Source organism: Neoarius graeffei, chromosome 19 (genome assembly GCF_027579695.1).
Source record: "Neoarius graeffei isolate fNeoGra1 chromosome 19, fNeoGra1.pri, whole genome shotgun sequence".
NCBI classification, from domain to species: domain Eukaryota; kingdom Metazoa; phylum Chordata; class Actinopteri; order Siluriformes; family Ariidae; genus Neoarius; species Neoarius graeffei.
In genome coordinates, this window is record NC_083587.1 from 23,126,895 (window position 1) to 23,141,101 (window position 14,207).

Below are 14,207 nucleotides of genomic sequence, written 5' to 3' on the forward strand. Positions count from 1 at the left end.
TGAATTTCACTGTGCTTGAAGTGTGCATGTGACAAAGGCTTCTTCTTGTGTACTCAGGTTTTCCTTTCTCAGCTATCAAGAAGAAAAGAAAAAGGTCGGAAGCTTAAAGATACTCCAGGCATGTTCATAATATAATAAAAGCATGTCGCTTCTTTCGAAGTTCTGTAAGCACTAGCGCCAGGAATAGAGCGAGAGCGCCATCCTCTCTCTCCCCTGTCAATCAGAGCAACACTAGCCAATCTCTGGCATCTGTGGGCTCAGGGATGCAGAAGAGGGCAGTTAGCGATTTTGTCAGCTGCCCTGATCAAGTTCAAAACAATATCATAGCTGGTGTAACAGGCCTCAGAGGAAGAACATGTTTGCCTTGAGGCTCCCTGATTGACAGACAGTGGATGGGAATTGGTAAATTGGGAGACAAGAGTGCTCTGAGAGCACACTATCCTCCGCTGGTAACTCGGCCATAACTCTGGTAAAACGTGATCCAACTGAACGAAACTGCAATATGCCTATTACCAACATATAACAAAAAATCCTGCCAAGTTTCGTGAAATTCCTCCAAAAATTGTGAGAGGAGTTGATTCAGAAGGTGAATACCCTTCCCGGGACGGACTGACGGACATTGCCACGACATCATCCCCCTTCGGGCCTTTTGGCCAGCGGGGATAAAAACTTTTTGCCAAATTACATAAAATTCCGCCAAAAATTGTGAGGGAAGTTGATTTCAGAAAGCAAGCACACCTTGATGAAATTGCCAAAGTACAAGTTTGTTAATAATCAAGGGTGTAACTCTGGTCAAATTTGCCCAAATTAAACAAAAATTTCAATACGAGTATAACTGTCAAAGCCTTCTGCCAAGTTTGGTGAAATTCCTCCACAAATTGCGAGAGGAGTTGATTTCAGAAGAACGTACACCCTCATGAAATTGTCAAAGTACAAGTTATTTAAATCAAGGGTCAAAACTCCGTCAAATTTTCACAAACGAAATTAAATCACAATATGCGTATTACCGTCATAGAACAAGGCCTTTTACCAAGCTTCGAGAGATTCGTCCAAAAATCGTAAGAGGAGTCGATGTCAGAAGGCAAACACACCTTCATGAAATTGTGAAAGTACAAGGTTGTTAATCAAGGGCTGTAACTCTGGTAAAATGCGACGGAATTGGACAAAACAATATGCGTACTACCGACACTTAAAGAATCCTGCCAAGTTTCATGAAATTCCTCCAAAAATCGTGAGAGGAGTTGATGTCAGAAGGTGAGCACCCTTCCTGGGACGGAAATCACCATGACATAATCCCCTTTCGGGCCTTTTGGCCAGCGGGGGATAAAAACTGGGTGAAATTTGCATCTGTGTTTAAGACCGCCTTCACCGTCACATACAGAAAGTCTGATTGCACATCTCGGCTTGGTAAGAAGCAGGGCACAGAGCACAGATTTGGTCATGATAATGGCACCCTTGGAGCAGGGAGGGTTAAAGATCTTGCCCAAGGGCCCCACAGTGGTAGCTTGGACATGCTAGGGCTTAAACTCATGACCTTCTGATCACTAGCCCAGAACCTTAACCTCTGAACCTTGACAATACTTTGATTTGATAATGCAGACATTGGCTAGCATGACATGCTAGCATGATTGGTTCTTGATCAATCATATTAGCCAATTCCCTTTCACTTTGTCTTGGCCTTTAAGTGTACAGCTCGGTGTCAAGAACATGCGCAGGAAGCAAACAAATTCCAGCGCTTCATCTGAAGTGCAATCGACAACAATTACCAAAACATACCCTTTATCTGGTTTCCATCTATGAAATGATGCAGGAAGCCATCTCCGATTTACACGGAGTGCAGAATTATTAGGCAAGTTGTATTTTTGAGGATTAGTTTTATTATTGAACAACAACTATGTTCTCAATCAAACATAAAGACTCATAAATATCAAAGCTGAATATGTATGGAAGTTAGAGTGGGGTGTTTTTAGTTTTGGCCATTTTAGGAGAATATGTATGTGTTCAGGTAACTTTCACTGTGCAGAATTATTAGGCAACTTAATAAAAACCAAATGTGTAGCCATTTCACTTATTTATTTTCACCAGGTACACTGATATGACACCTCCAGATTTGCAAATAAACATATCTGACATTCAAACACAAAACAAAAACAAAATTAGTGACCAATATAGCCACCCTTCTTCATGAGGACACTCAAAAGCCTTCCATCCATAGATTCTGTCAATTTCTTTATCTGTTCACGACCAACATTGTGTGCAGCAGCAACCACGGCCTCCCAGACGCTGTTCAGAGAGGTGTACTGTTTTCCCTCTTTGTAGACCTCACGTTTTATAATGGACCATAGGTTCTCTATGGGGTTTAGGTCAGGTGAACAAGGGGGCCATGTCATTATTTTTTTCACCTTTCAGACCTTTACTGGCTAGCCATGCAGTGGAGTATTTGGACGCATGAGATGGAGCGTTATCCTGCATGAAAATCATATTCTTCTTGAAAGATGCTGACTTTTTCCTATACCACTGCTTGAAGGTTTCTTCCAGGAACTGGCAGTAGGTCTGGGAGTTGAGTTTGAGTCCATCCTCAACTCGAAAAGGTCCAACAAGCTCATCTTTGATGATACCAGCCCATAGCAGTACTCCACCTCCACCTTGCTGGCGTCTGAGTCGGAGTGGAGCTCTGTGCCCATTACTGATCCAGCCACAGGCCCATTCATCTGGCTCATCAAGAGTCACTCTCATCTCATCAGACCACAGCACCTTAGAAAAATCAGTCTTAAGATATTTCTTGGCCCAGTCTTGATGTTTTATCTTGTGTGCCTTACTCAGTGGTGGTCGTTTTTCAGCCTTCCTTACCTTGGCCATGTCCCTCAGTATTGCACACCTTGTACTCTTTGACACTCCAGGAATGTTGCAACTCTGGAATATGGCAGAACTGGATGCTAATGGCTGCTTGTTAGCTTCACGCTTGATTTTCCGCAGATCATGTGCAGTTATTTTGCACCTTTTTTTTCCCCACACGCTTCTTTCGACCCTGTTGACTATTTGCAATGAAACGCTTGATTGTTCGGTGATCACGTTTCAACATCTTCGCAATTTCAAGAGTGCTGCATCCGTCTGCAAGACATCTCACAATTTTAGATTTTTCAAAGTCTGTCAGATCTCTCTTCTGACCCATTTTGCCAGAGGAAAAGAGGTTGCCTAATAATTATGCACACCTGATATAGGGTGTTGATGTCATTAGACCACACCCCCTCTCATTACACAGATGCACAGCACCTGATATACTTAATTGGTAGTAGGCTTTCAAGCCTAAACAGCTTGGAGTGGGACAACATGCATTAAAAGGATGTTGTGGTCAAAATACTCACTTGCCTAATAATTCTGCACTCAGTGTAGATAAAGTAAAACAAAAATCACATTCTTCTTGAAAGAAAGTCAAACAGCAGCTGATCAAAATGCAAAACACCAACGCTCCAAGGTAAACTGCACTGTTGAGTCAACAACAACATTTTCCCATGATATTTATCGGAACAGAAGCCAAAAACATTAGATGGTACAAGAGCATCTATTACTTAAGTGGACACCTTGAGGACGAGCCAGAATAGATAGTTTTCACTGACGTCACGGCATTCCGGGGAACGCCCCCCAGCCGCCATCTTGCGGGGCAAACAAAACGGACCATCGCCACTACCGGCTACGTTATCTCGGACGAATTTATTAAGTTATATAGTCAGTTTTCTAAAATAAAGATCAATGTCGGCAAAATCAAGCAAACGGAAGTATATGGATACATTGGACGACATCTCACGACAACGGTATGCAGCCAAACTGGCCTTGATTGGGGGAACTGACCCCTACGAAGTGGACAAAGAAGCATTTTCAAGTGACTATGCAGGGCTGCCATCCATATCGTACCCTGATATTGTGAACTATTTCGTGAATACTAAAAGCGCCTACACACTTGATGACCTCAAAGCATACAAGTCGCTGGAGTCATACAATTATTTTGTCTGTGGCTGGGTCCGCGAAGTCCACCATATAAAACCAAGTGAGAGCCGTGTCCTAATTACAGCCAAGGTATGTAAACATTGGAATTTTAGAGCTCTCAACACTGCATATAAATACATGTGTGTGTATAATATCGAGTTGATTTAAGACAAATTTTACACCCATTAGTGGTATTACAGTACCATGTCAGTATAAACTTAGAAACGTGACAAACGAGCGATATTAAGTGTACATTATAATGTAAACGTACACTCAGCGGTTCCAGTTAGGCATTCTCCAGAGATTGTTTACACGATGTTTTGGTTTCCAAAAACAAACTTAAACACGGTTTATTTAAACAACTTACCACTTATAAAATGATCGGAGCAGACTTTGCTGTGTCTGGAAGGCTGAAAATCCTTGCGGTTGATTCTCGCAAGCCATAGGTTTCTCCTTTGTATGCTGAGCTTCTTTGTTTGCTCGCCTTCGTGCTCCCATACAGTGGGAATTACATAAAAGCTCCGCCTGACTTCATCATCTGACCTATTACGACAGCCGTGAATACAACAGGTGTGCACCATTGCTAGCTTTAAATAGTAATAATGTAACTATAAATGTAAATAATATATAAATAAATGTAACTTGCGCGTTACAATGTGTGCTCAGTGACCCGTACGGTAAGCTTGCCCCGCAAGATGGCCGCCACCAGGGAATCCCTGACTGTGACGTCATGTGAAAACTATCTATAGGGTTTGGGTAAACCGCAACATCTGGGAGGAGCACACTGTGACTAAATGACTTAAAGCACTGACTAAACTGCTGAACAAAAGACCCAAATGCCTAACAGCAACATGTATCATTGATGTTTGCATGAAGTTTCAGGCGAATCCTCTTTACTCTTGCTGGTTTCTCTTTCATCTGAAGAGTAAAAGTGTCACGGTGCAACTGCAATATGATTCTCAAGGCATCTTGGTTTTCGAGCTGTACACGATGGCTTGTTTTTAACTACGTGGCCACGTTTTAGCACGGCGTCTCAAACAGCCTGGAGATGCAAACCCTGGTCACTTGCTCTTCCCTTTTTGAATTATGTGGAAGCTCTGCCACTTGCTCGAGGGTTTTCTTTTGAGCAGAAACGGACCTTTTTCTTTTTTTTCCTGCCAGATGGACGTGTGCAAGGTCATTACACGTGTTCAGTGAATATCTTAGTGTGACACTGGTTCCGCAGAGCTTCTTGTCCAACTGATAAAATCCAAAACATGCCAGAGTTGCTTTCAAAGCAGAGGGTCTGAGCAGATCTGAACATGTCCGTCTTAAAATCTGATGGCTAGTTAGATGGCCAAGATGCACATTTTGCAAGTGCTATCATATACAGTGGGGCAAAAAAGTATTTAGTCAGCCACCAATTGTGCAAGTTCTCCCACTTAAAAAGATGAGAGAGGCCTGTAATTTTCATCATAGGTACACTTCAACTATGAGAGACAAAATGAGAAAAAAAAATCCAGAAAATCACATTGTCTGATTTTTAAAGAATGTATTTGCAAATTATGGTGGAAAATAAGTATTTGGTCAATAACAAAAGTTCATCTCAATACTTTGTTATATACCCTTTGTTGGCAATGACAGAGGTCAAACGTTTTCTGTAAGTCTTCACAAGGTTTTCACACACTGTTGCTGGTATTTTGGCCCATTCCTCCATGCAGATCTCCTCTAGAGCAGTGATGTTTTGGGGCTGTCGCTGGGCAACACGGACTTTCAACTCCCTCCAAAGATTTTCTATGGGGTTGAGATCTGGAGACTGGCTAGGCCACTCCAGGACCTTGAAATGCTTCTTACGAAGCCATTCCTTCGTTGCCCGGGCAGTGTGTTTGGGATCATTGTCATGCTGAAAGACCCAGCCACGTTTCATCTTCAATGCCCTTGCTGATGGAAGGAGGTTTTCACTCAAAATCTCACGATACATGGCTCCATTCATTCTTTCCTTTACATGGATCAGTCGTCCTGGTCCCTTTGCAGAAAAACAGCCCTAAAGCATGATGTTTCCACCCCCATGCTTCACAGTAGGTATGGTGTTCTTTGGATGCAACTCAGCATTCTTTCTCCTCCAAACACGACAAGTTGAGTTTTTACCAAAAAGTTCTATTTTGGTTTCATCTGACCATATGACATTCTCCCAATCCTCTACTGGATCATTCAAATGCTCTCTAGCAAACTTCAGACGGGCCTGGACATGTACTGGCTTAAGCAGGGGGACACGTCTGGCACTGCAGGATTTGAGTCCCTGGCGGCGTAGTGTGTTACTGATGGTAGCCTTTGTTACTTTGGTCCCAGCTATCTGCAGGTCATTCACTAGGTCCCCCCGTGTGGTTCTGGGATTTTTGCTCACCGTTCTTGTGATCATTTTGACCCCACGGGGTGAGATCTTGCGTGGAGCCCCAGATCGAGGGAGATTATCAGTGGTCTTGTATGGCTTCCATTTTCTAATAATTGCTCCCACAGTTGATTTCTTCACACCAAGCTGCTTACCTATTGCAGATTCAGTCTTCCCAGCCTGGTGCAGGTCTACAATTTTGTTTCTGGTGTCCTTTGACAGCTCTTTGGTCTTGGCTATAGTGGAGTTTGGAGTGTGACTGTCTGAGGTTGTGGACAGGTGTCTTTTATACTGATAACGAGTTCAAAGAGGTGCCATTAATACAGGTAACGAGTGGACGACAGAGAAGCCTCTTAAAAAAGTTGTTACAGGTCTGTGAGAGCCAGAAATCTTGCTTGTTTGTAGGTGACCAAATACTTATTTTACCGAGGAATTTACCAATTAATTCATTAAAAATTCTACAATGTGATTTCCTGGATTCTTTCCCCCCATTCTGTCTCTCATAGTTGAAGTGTACCCATGATGAAAATTACAGGCCTCTCTCATCTTTTTAAGTGGGAGAACTTGCACAATTGGTGGCTGACTAAATACTTTTTTGCCCCACTGTACCTTTACCATTTAACTGGTTTTATTTCTAGTACAGAGCTCTCTGCATTGATTACACAGAGAATGGAGTTGTACCCAAGCATCATTTTCCCCCGCCCCCTTGACCCAAACCCTAACCGAGTCCTACTCCATAACTAGCATTTTGGTCAAGGAAAAAAAGCACTACCGGTCTTATCAACCCAACGATCTGGGATCACTGGAATTTTCATATTCAAAAGTGAAGGCAGAAATTAAAACCTCAACCTCTCTCTGAGGACGTAAAATCTCATCAAGGCCCTGAAACCGCTGCCGTTGATGCAGCCAGAAAGACTATTTAATTGGCTCAGGCCGACACCAGGGACATCTTTACTGGTACTCTGCTTTAGGATCTTCTCAAGCTCCCGTCCGCTCAGTAACAAACTTATTTCAGCGTGCACTGTGGTCATGGAGGCATGGGAAGCTCTTATTCAGGATTAGGATGAATAGTTTGGCAAAATAAACCAAAAACTGTTGAGCTCTGCTGCTGCTTAATCCCTCTGCATAATCCAACTATCTAGGATATATAAAGTGAAGAAAATGTCTGGTCACATAAATATATTTCACCCTTACTGAGCTGGCAGGCAGGTTGTATCTAAAATAACTACTCATTTCACAGAATTTGCATTGGCAGCTTGAAGCACATGCTTGATTCAAATCTTTGTGCTCTTTCCAGGGTTTCTTGGAAATAGCTGTAATAGGAGCTCTCCCCAGACATCTCTCTCCGTGCTGAACAGAAAATCAGGCCTCGCTGTCTGTGCTGCACTTCATACAGCTTCCAATGCAGGCAAAGGCTCTTTGTCCTAAAGCTGTTGGAACTGACATTTCTGGTTTCCTGTAAGCTACGGTTTGGCGTAGGAGGCACGTTAACACACGCCTACTAGGCCAAAGAGCAGAGAGTCTTGCCAAGCTAATGAAGCGAGGTGGATCAGTATATCCATGAAGGAAGGGCGAGGAACGCCTAGCAAACATCTGTTTTCATGTAAAGGGCTACGAGCACAGGGAAAATGCCATGTACAGCTATGGGACCCTTTAACAGCTAGTGCTCATCGTTAACAGGCCGTCCACTATCAAAACTGTACCACTAAAAAAATAATCAGCTTCATGTCAACTTGAGTTCAGTACCAGCAAGAAAGTTTTACTTTTCTCTTTTTGTTCAGATCATCATAATCATCTCCTTCAGAATCATTTCTCTTTCTCTCTCCATCCTCAACTGTGCCTGCCAGTCCTACAGAGAAAGAAGGCGTGGCTCCTGTACCTGTCAGCTACATGTCCTTTTACTGGGACTGATGGGCACAAAGGCCACATGTAAATGGCTACGAGCCTTTTACCTGCCGGGGTCAATAAATGTGGGCGTGGTCTTTGTGCCTGCCAGTCTCAGTAAAAAAAGAGGTGGGGCCTTTTTTTTTTTTTTTTTTTAAACGGTCAGTCGAGGTAAAAGGAGGTGTGGCCAGTGTACCAGTCAAGCCCAGTAAACAAGACAAAACCTCTGCACCTGTTAGGTCACAGGACAGGAGGCTTGGCCTCTGTTCTAAATATTCCCAACCTCTGTGACGTCATTCATCGTAGAGGAGGCATGGTTCTGAAGCACTCTTTTAATGCACAACGTGAAATAAAATGTGCAAACCAAACTCTGCATTCTGTAAAACGGCCTGGAAGGAAGGAAGAGGAGGAGCCTGGCTCCTCAACCACACTGATTTTAAGTGGGCATCAGGGGAACACACTCCATCTCCCTGTCACAGCAGCCTATAATCCTGCTGCCTGCTGATTCCACCACACAAATCAGGACTGAACCGTATCAACCGCTCTGCAGTCTGCACTGTCCAGAGAGAGAACAGGAACTCACGGTTAGATGGTGCTTCGTCATACTCTGTGTATAAAAACTCCTTAAATTGCTGGTCTGCCATGACAGTGATAAACAGTTGTGATAAGTACAGCTTCCTTTTCCTGTCATCTCGCACTGTGATGAAAGTGTGGCTGCCGCAGCAGTGAGGCTCTGCGCTGTTTATTGCCTCAGCCCTGTGATTAGCGCAGCGAGAGAGCGCTGAGCGGACGCAGACGAACACTCGTGCAGCACTGCTACACCCCCCGCAAGATCACTCGCTATCATCTGCAAGAAATCAGCTGCATCAGTTATCGAGGTGTGCTGCATGAAGACAGTCTGATGATACATCAAAAGTTAGTCTTACATTTTTACAATATTAACTGTCCAATATCTGATGCTCCAGGTACTTCTGCCTTGGACCGAGTGTTCTTGGGCTCCCGGTCCATTAGGACCCTGATCAGGATAAAGGGCTTACTAAAAATCCTGACCATTCATCAAAGCCAGTTGTGCACATTTTTTGTGCATTTTTCCCCCTTTAAAAACCTTTATGATACAATTCAGTTATTCCACGAAATTGAGTCGTACATGAGCTGACCGCCGACGAAGCCCGTAGCGCCGAGTTGACTATAAGCCATGTACGACGAGATTGAGCGGAATGGCTGTTTTATTCTACACACAGTCTCTGGATTTTGAGAAAAAGAGCATTTTTATTGTTATTTTTTGCAAATTCGATAAAGAAAGAATTTATACAAAACATCCGAAAAAAAATCATTTCCGCTTTGGCAGACTTCTTAAAAACCTATCGATGGCTGCACGAATTGACTTTAGTGGGGGGGTTTTTTGTGTAGAAAGTGCCGTCTTGCTGTCGTGCCTATGGAATCAATTTTGTGCCAAAATGTTCATACAATACTTTTGAAATATCAAACAAAAACGACAGATCAAAATGCAAAAAAAGAAAAAGTCAATTTTTTAGACTGGCAAACAAATTATTCGTGTAATCGTGCAAAAATATCAGTCTATTACTCTTCAGAAGCCTTTTATTTTTGTTCCGCGTCTTTCTCAGTTTTGTTTGACGTAATTTATTTTGGTTGCGATTCCAGCTTTCTCGTTTGCGCTCCCTGACTTTTTGCTTGCAGTTTTGACACAAACTTCACGTGTGGGTGGGCTGTCCAGGAATGCATTCCCATTGGCTAACTTGTGTTTGACTGACAGCTACGCTCAGCCATTCCCTCCTCGGATTCTGGCGGACTGTTTGACGAGTGACCGATCCATTGACGGTAAACAAGGATCGAGTGGACTTCAGTGCCGACGATGATACTGAATTAATTCAACAAAGTGTAAATTCAATATCATAGTCACCACTGAAGTCCACTCCATCCTTGTTTACCGTCAATGGATCGGTCACTCGTCAAACAGTCCGCCAGAATCCGAGGAGGGAATGGCTGAGCGTAGCTGTCAGTCAAACACAAGTTAGCCAATGGGAATGCATTCCTGGACAGCCCGTCCACACGTGAAGTTTGTGCCAAAACTGCAAGCAAAAAGTCAGGGAGCGCAAACGAGAAAGCTGGAATCGCAACCAAAATAAATTACGTCAAACAAAACTGAGAAAGACGCGGAACAAAAATAAAAGGCTTCTGAAGAGTAATAGGCTGATATTTTGCACGATTACATGAATAATTTGTTTGCCAGTCTAAAAAAAAATTGACTTTTTTTCTTTTTTTGTATTTTGATTTGTCGTTTTTGTTTGATATTTCAAAAGTATTGTATGAACATTTTGGCACAAAATTGATTCCATATCGTGCCGAGGTATAGAATCGCTTTAATCATTTATTTAATTCTTCCTTGGACACTTCAGCTCTGTAATTTTCAACTTCTTTGAGCTTTTGAACCAGACTAAAAAAAAATTACGACAAATTTTAATGCTTAAAGGTGAATATAAACAAACCGGCGAAATGACAGGAGCAATTTGTGAAAAATGCAGTAATTCTTGGCGGAGAAAAAAAAAACCAAAAAAGTTCTTACCATCAAATACTTTTATTCCATATTTTGTTGCTTTTTTGTATTTTTGGGGGTTTTGAGTTTTTATTTTGTCCTCGGTTGGTTCAGCAACACGCTCCGCCATTTTGTTTTTCTCTACTCATGGTATATGAGCTGATATCCTCATAGTAGAGTAGCCAATCAGAGCACTCGATTGCTCATATCCAGTGAATATGGATAGAATAACAGAAGTTAGAGGAATGTAAAGTTAATACAATATTTGTTAACGGCACATAATTGGCATTGATAAATCTTGATCCTACTCTAGAAATTTGGTGAAATATCTCTTGCTAGCTTCAAGCTGTAAGTATTTTCAGCCACGTTACAACATTTATTCTGTTTTATCAGCAATTTTGAACTGCACTGCAGTATGGCATGACTGCAACCCACTGATGAAAGTGAAATATAATACATTTCTGATATGAAGTCAGAGATTATTTCTTAAAAAAAAAAAAACCTTCTGAGATCAATCATCCTAAAAGCAATAAAATGAAGGTTTTGTTTTTCAGTGTGGAATATATTCTCTAGGTCACTAATGATACTGTCTGTGTATTGCATTTCACACTATTTTACTGGTGTGACTGCATTTCGGGCCAGCATGGGATTTTTTTTTAAAGATCCCATAAAAAGATATAGCAAAGAGGTCCACTTACCACCACTGAGAAGCTTCATCACCAGCCACAACTCGTCTTTCACTACGAAGGAGGTGTAGTATGACACGATGTTAGGATGGTGGCACTGGCTCATGGCCTGAATCTCTTTCTGTGGCAAGAGAAAGAGAAAGCGCATGAGGGTTGACTGTATTTGATCAGTTATCTGTATGAGTAATATGTTAGCATGCACTGATCCCACAGACTTAATGCATGACTCATTATATTCCCAGTGTAATGGGATTCCTGAGTCAGGAGAATTGCACCATTCACTGACAATACGATGGAGGGTATGGGAAAATATGATCTGCTCTCTTACATTAACAGGATAAATAGTAGTTGGGAATATGGGGGGAAAAAAATGGAGACAAATATTTTACGGGGGGGGCACCTTAAAGGAGACATACAGAACCATGGCCTCACTTTTTGTTTATAAATGCCTTGAGACCTCAAGAATGGCACAGGAACAGTTTTAAGCGTTAACAATAAATCTAATATAGTGATTTCTTCGATTAAAATGATTCATATAGGTAGCGGTCTGAGTGAATGACCTTGACATATGTGACGTCACAGCAGGAAGTCTATCGGTCTCATCGCCATTTCCGCTATACTAAAAAACAGAACTGACTGCAACTCCGATCCTCCATTTGGAGCTAATTTATCGCCATGCCAGGTAAATGTGTTGCTGGCGGGTGCAGCAACACGACAGAAGGTGGATTTATGCTGCATTCATGGCCCAAGAATGTTCCAACTGCAAAGATTTGGACGCGTTTTGCGAGAAATTCACAGGCACGTTTTACTGATGACTCATACGAAACCTCTGATCTGTTGAGGAGTATTGGCAATAAGCCCGTACTAAAAGAGGGTGCAGTACCAACAATTAAAAGAAAAACTACAAGAAAAGGAAAGCAAGTTCAGTTGCACCAGTTCTCCCGGAGTGTGAGCCGAGCAGTAATGGCGGAGTACTCAGTATGGAGAAAATGGAGAATGAGTGGCCCAGTCGTCAGATTTCTCCGCTGGATATGCTTGCCTCAGCAGAAATATCTCGCCCTCACGTAGAAGTAGTGAATGAACGAAGAACTGAACGGGTTACATAACACCCGTTTACCTGCATTTAGATTAATCCATGTAACATGTATTGTGTTTAAGTTAGCGGTATAAGATTATTTAATTTGCTTCAGAATGTGATTGTCTCAGTTCATCTGATTATTTAATTCGCCTTTTATGTTTTATCAGTGAAAACGCATGCATGTACATGTATGTTGCATAAGTTATAACACCCATCCTGTTTTAATGAGTCTCACATGAGACTGTCAGTTCAATTCCTTCCAATTCTCTAGACGGCTTTGTTCTCTGGCTTTATTTCGTAAGGCGGGGTCCTCCGTGGCTAACGTGTTACTATCGGATTCACTTTCCGACGGTTCGAACTGATACGGTTCTACGTGTATAGCAGTAGCATGTACACACACTCCAATTTCAGGACTATCACAGTCAGATGCATTACTATCTGAGGAATCCAAAGAATCTCCAATAAATCCAAACGAAGAGGCCATTGCAACCACTCTCGCCTGCAGAGTCTGGCTTTGGTCTATAGCTGTCAAAGGCCTCGGTTTTAAAACCGGTTACCGCTGTGACGTCATGCGCTCAGGGCTGGCTGGCTCAGTGGGGCAGCTCAAATGCCAACTTTGCGGTCAATTTTAACTCTCAAAAATATATTTTTTTATTCCCATTTATGCAGCATACAAGAGTCAAGGATGGAGATACTATCCAGTCAGAAATTTATTTAAAAATAAAAGGTCCCACGTATCTCCTTTAAAGCTAAGGTAGGCAATTTGTTTTAGAAGCATTTTTGTTACATTTCTTGAAATTCTGTTTATATCCCAACAGCAATGAATAAATCAAATGGTCCGACAATACAGGGAGTGCAGAATTATTAGGCAAGTTGTATTTTTGAGGATTAGTTTTATTATTGAAAAACAACTATGTTCTTGATGAACCCAAAAGACTCATAAATATCAAAGCTGAGTATTTTTGGAAGTTGGAGTAGGGCTTTCTTAGTTTTAGCTATCTTAGGAGGATATCTGTGTGTGCAGGTGACTATAACTGTGCATAATTATTAGGCAACTTAACAAAAAACAAACATGTACCCATTTCACTCATTTATTTTCACCAGGGAAACCAATATAACAACTCAACATTCACTAATATACATTGCTGGCATTCAAAAACAAAACAAAACAAAAAAAAAACAAATCAGTGACTAATATAGCCGCCTTTCTTTACAAGGACACTCAAAAGCCTGCCATCCATGGATTCGGTCAGTGTTCTGATCTGTTTGCGATCAACATTGCGTGCAGCAGCAACCACAGCCTCCCAGACACTGTTCAGAGATGTGTACCGTTTCCCTCCTTGTAGATCTCACATTTGATGAGGGACCACAGGTTTTCTATGGGGTTCAGATCAGGTGAACAAGGAGGCCACGTCATTAATCTTTCTTCCTTTAGACCCTTTCTGGCCAGCCATGCTGTGGAGTACTTGGATGCGTGTGATGGAGCATTGTCCTGCATGAAAATCATGTTTTTCTTGAAGGATGCTGACTTCTTCCTGTACCACTGCTTGAAGAAGGTGTCTTCCAAAAACTGACAATAGGACTGGGAGTTGAGCTTGACGCCATCCTCAACCCGAAAAGGTCCCACAAGCTCATCTTTGATGATACCAGCCC

At 42.1% G+C, this 14,207-nt stretch overlaps 1 protein-coding gene across 2 annotated transcripts in view; it reads right to left on the bottom strand.

Moving 5' to 3' along the window:
• Positions 1-14,207, bottom strand: part of oxsr1b (oxidative stress responsive kinase 1b) — a 157,702-nt gene that overhangs the window by 51,140 nt on the left and 92,355 nt on the right. For both annotated transcript variants that reach the window (XM_060899877.1, XM_060899876.1), the window contains exon 3: positions 11,489-11,597. In XM_060899877.1, the coding sequence (XP_060755860.1) occupies positions 11,489-11,597 (109 nt within the window). The remainder of the gene's footprint in view (positions 1-11,488; positions 11,598-14,207) is intronic.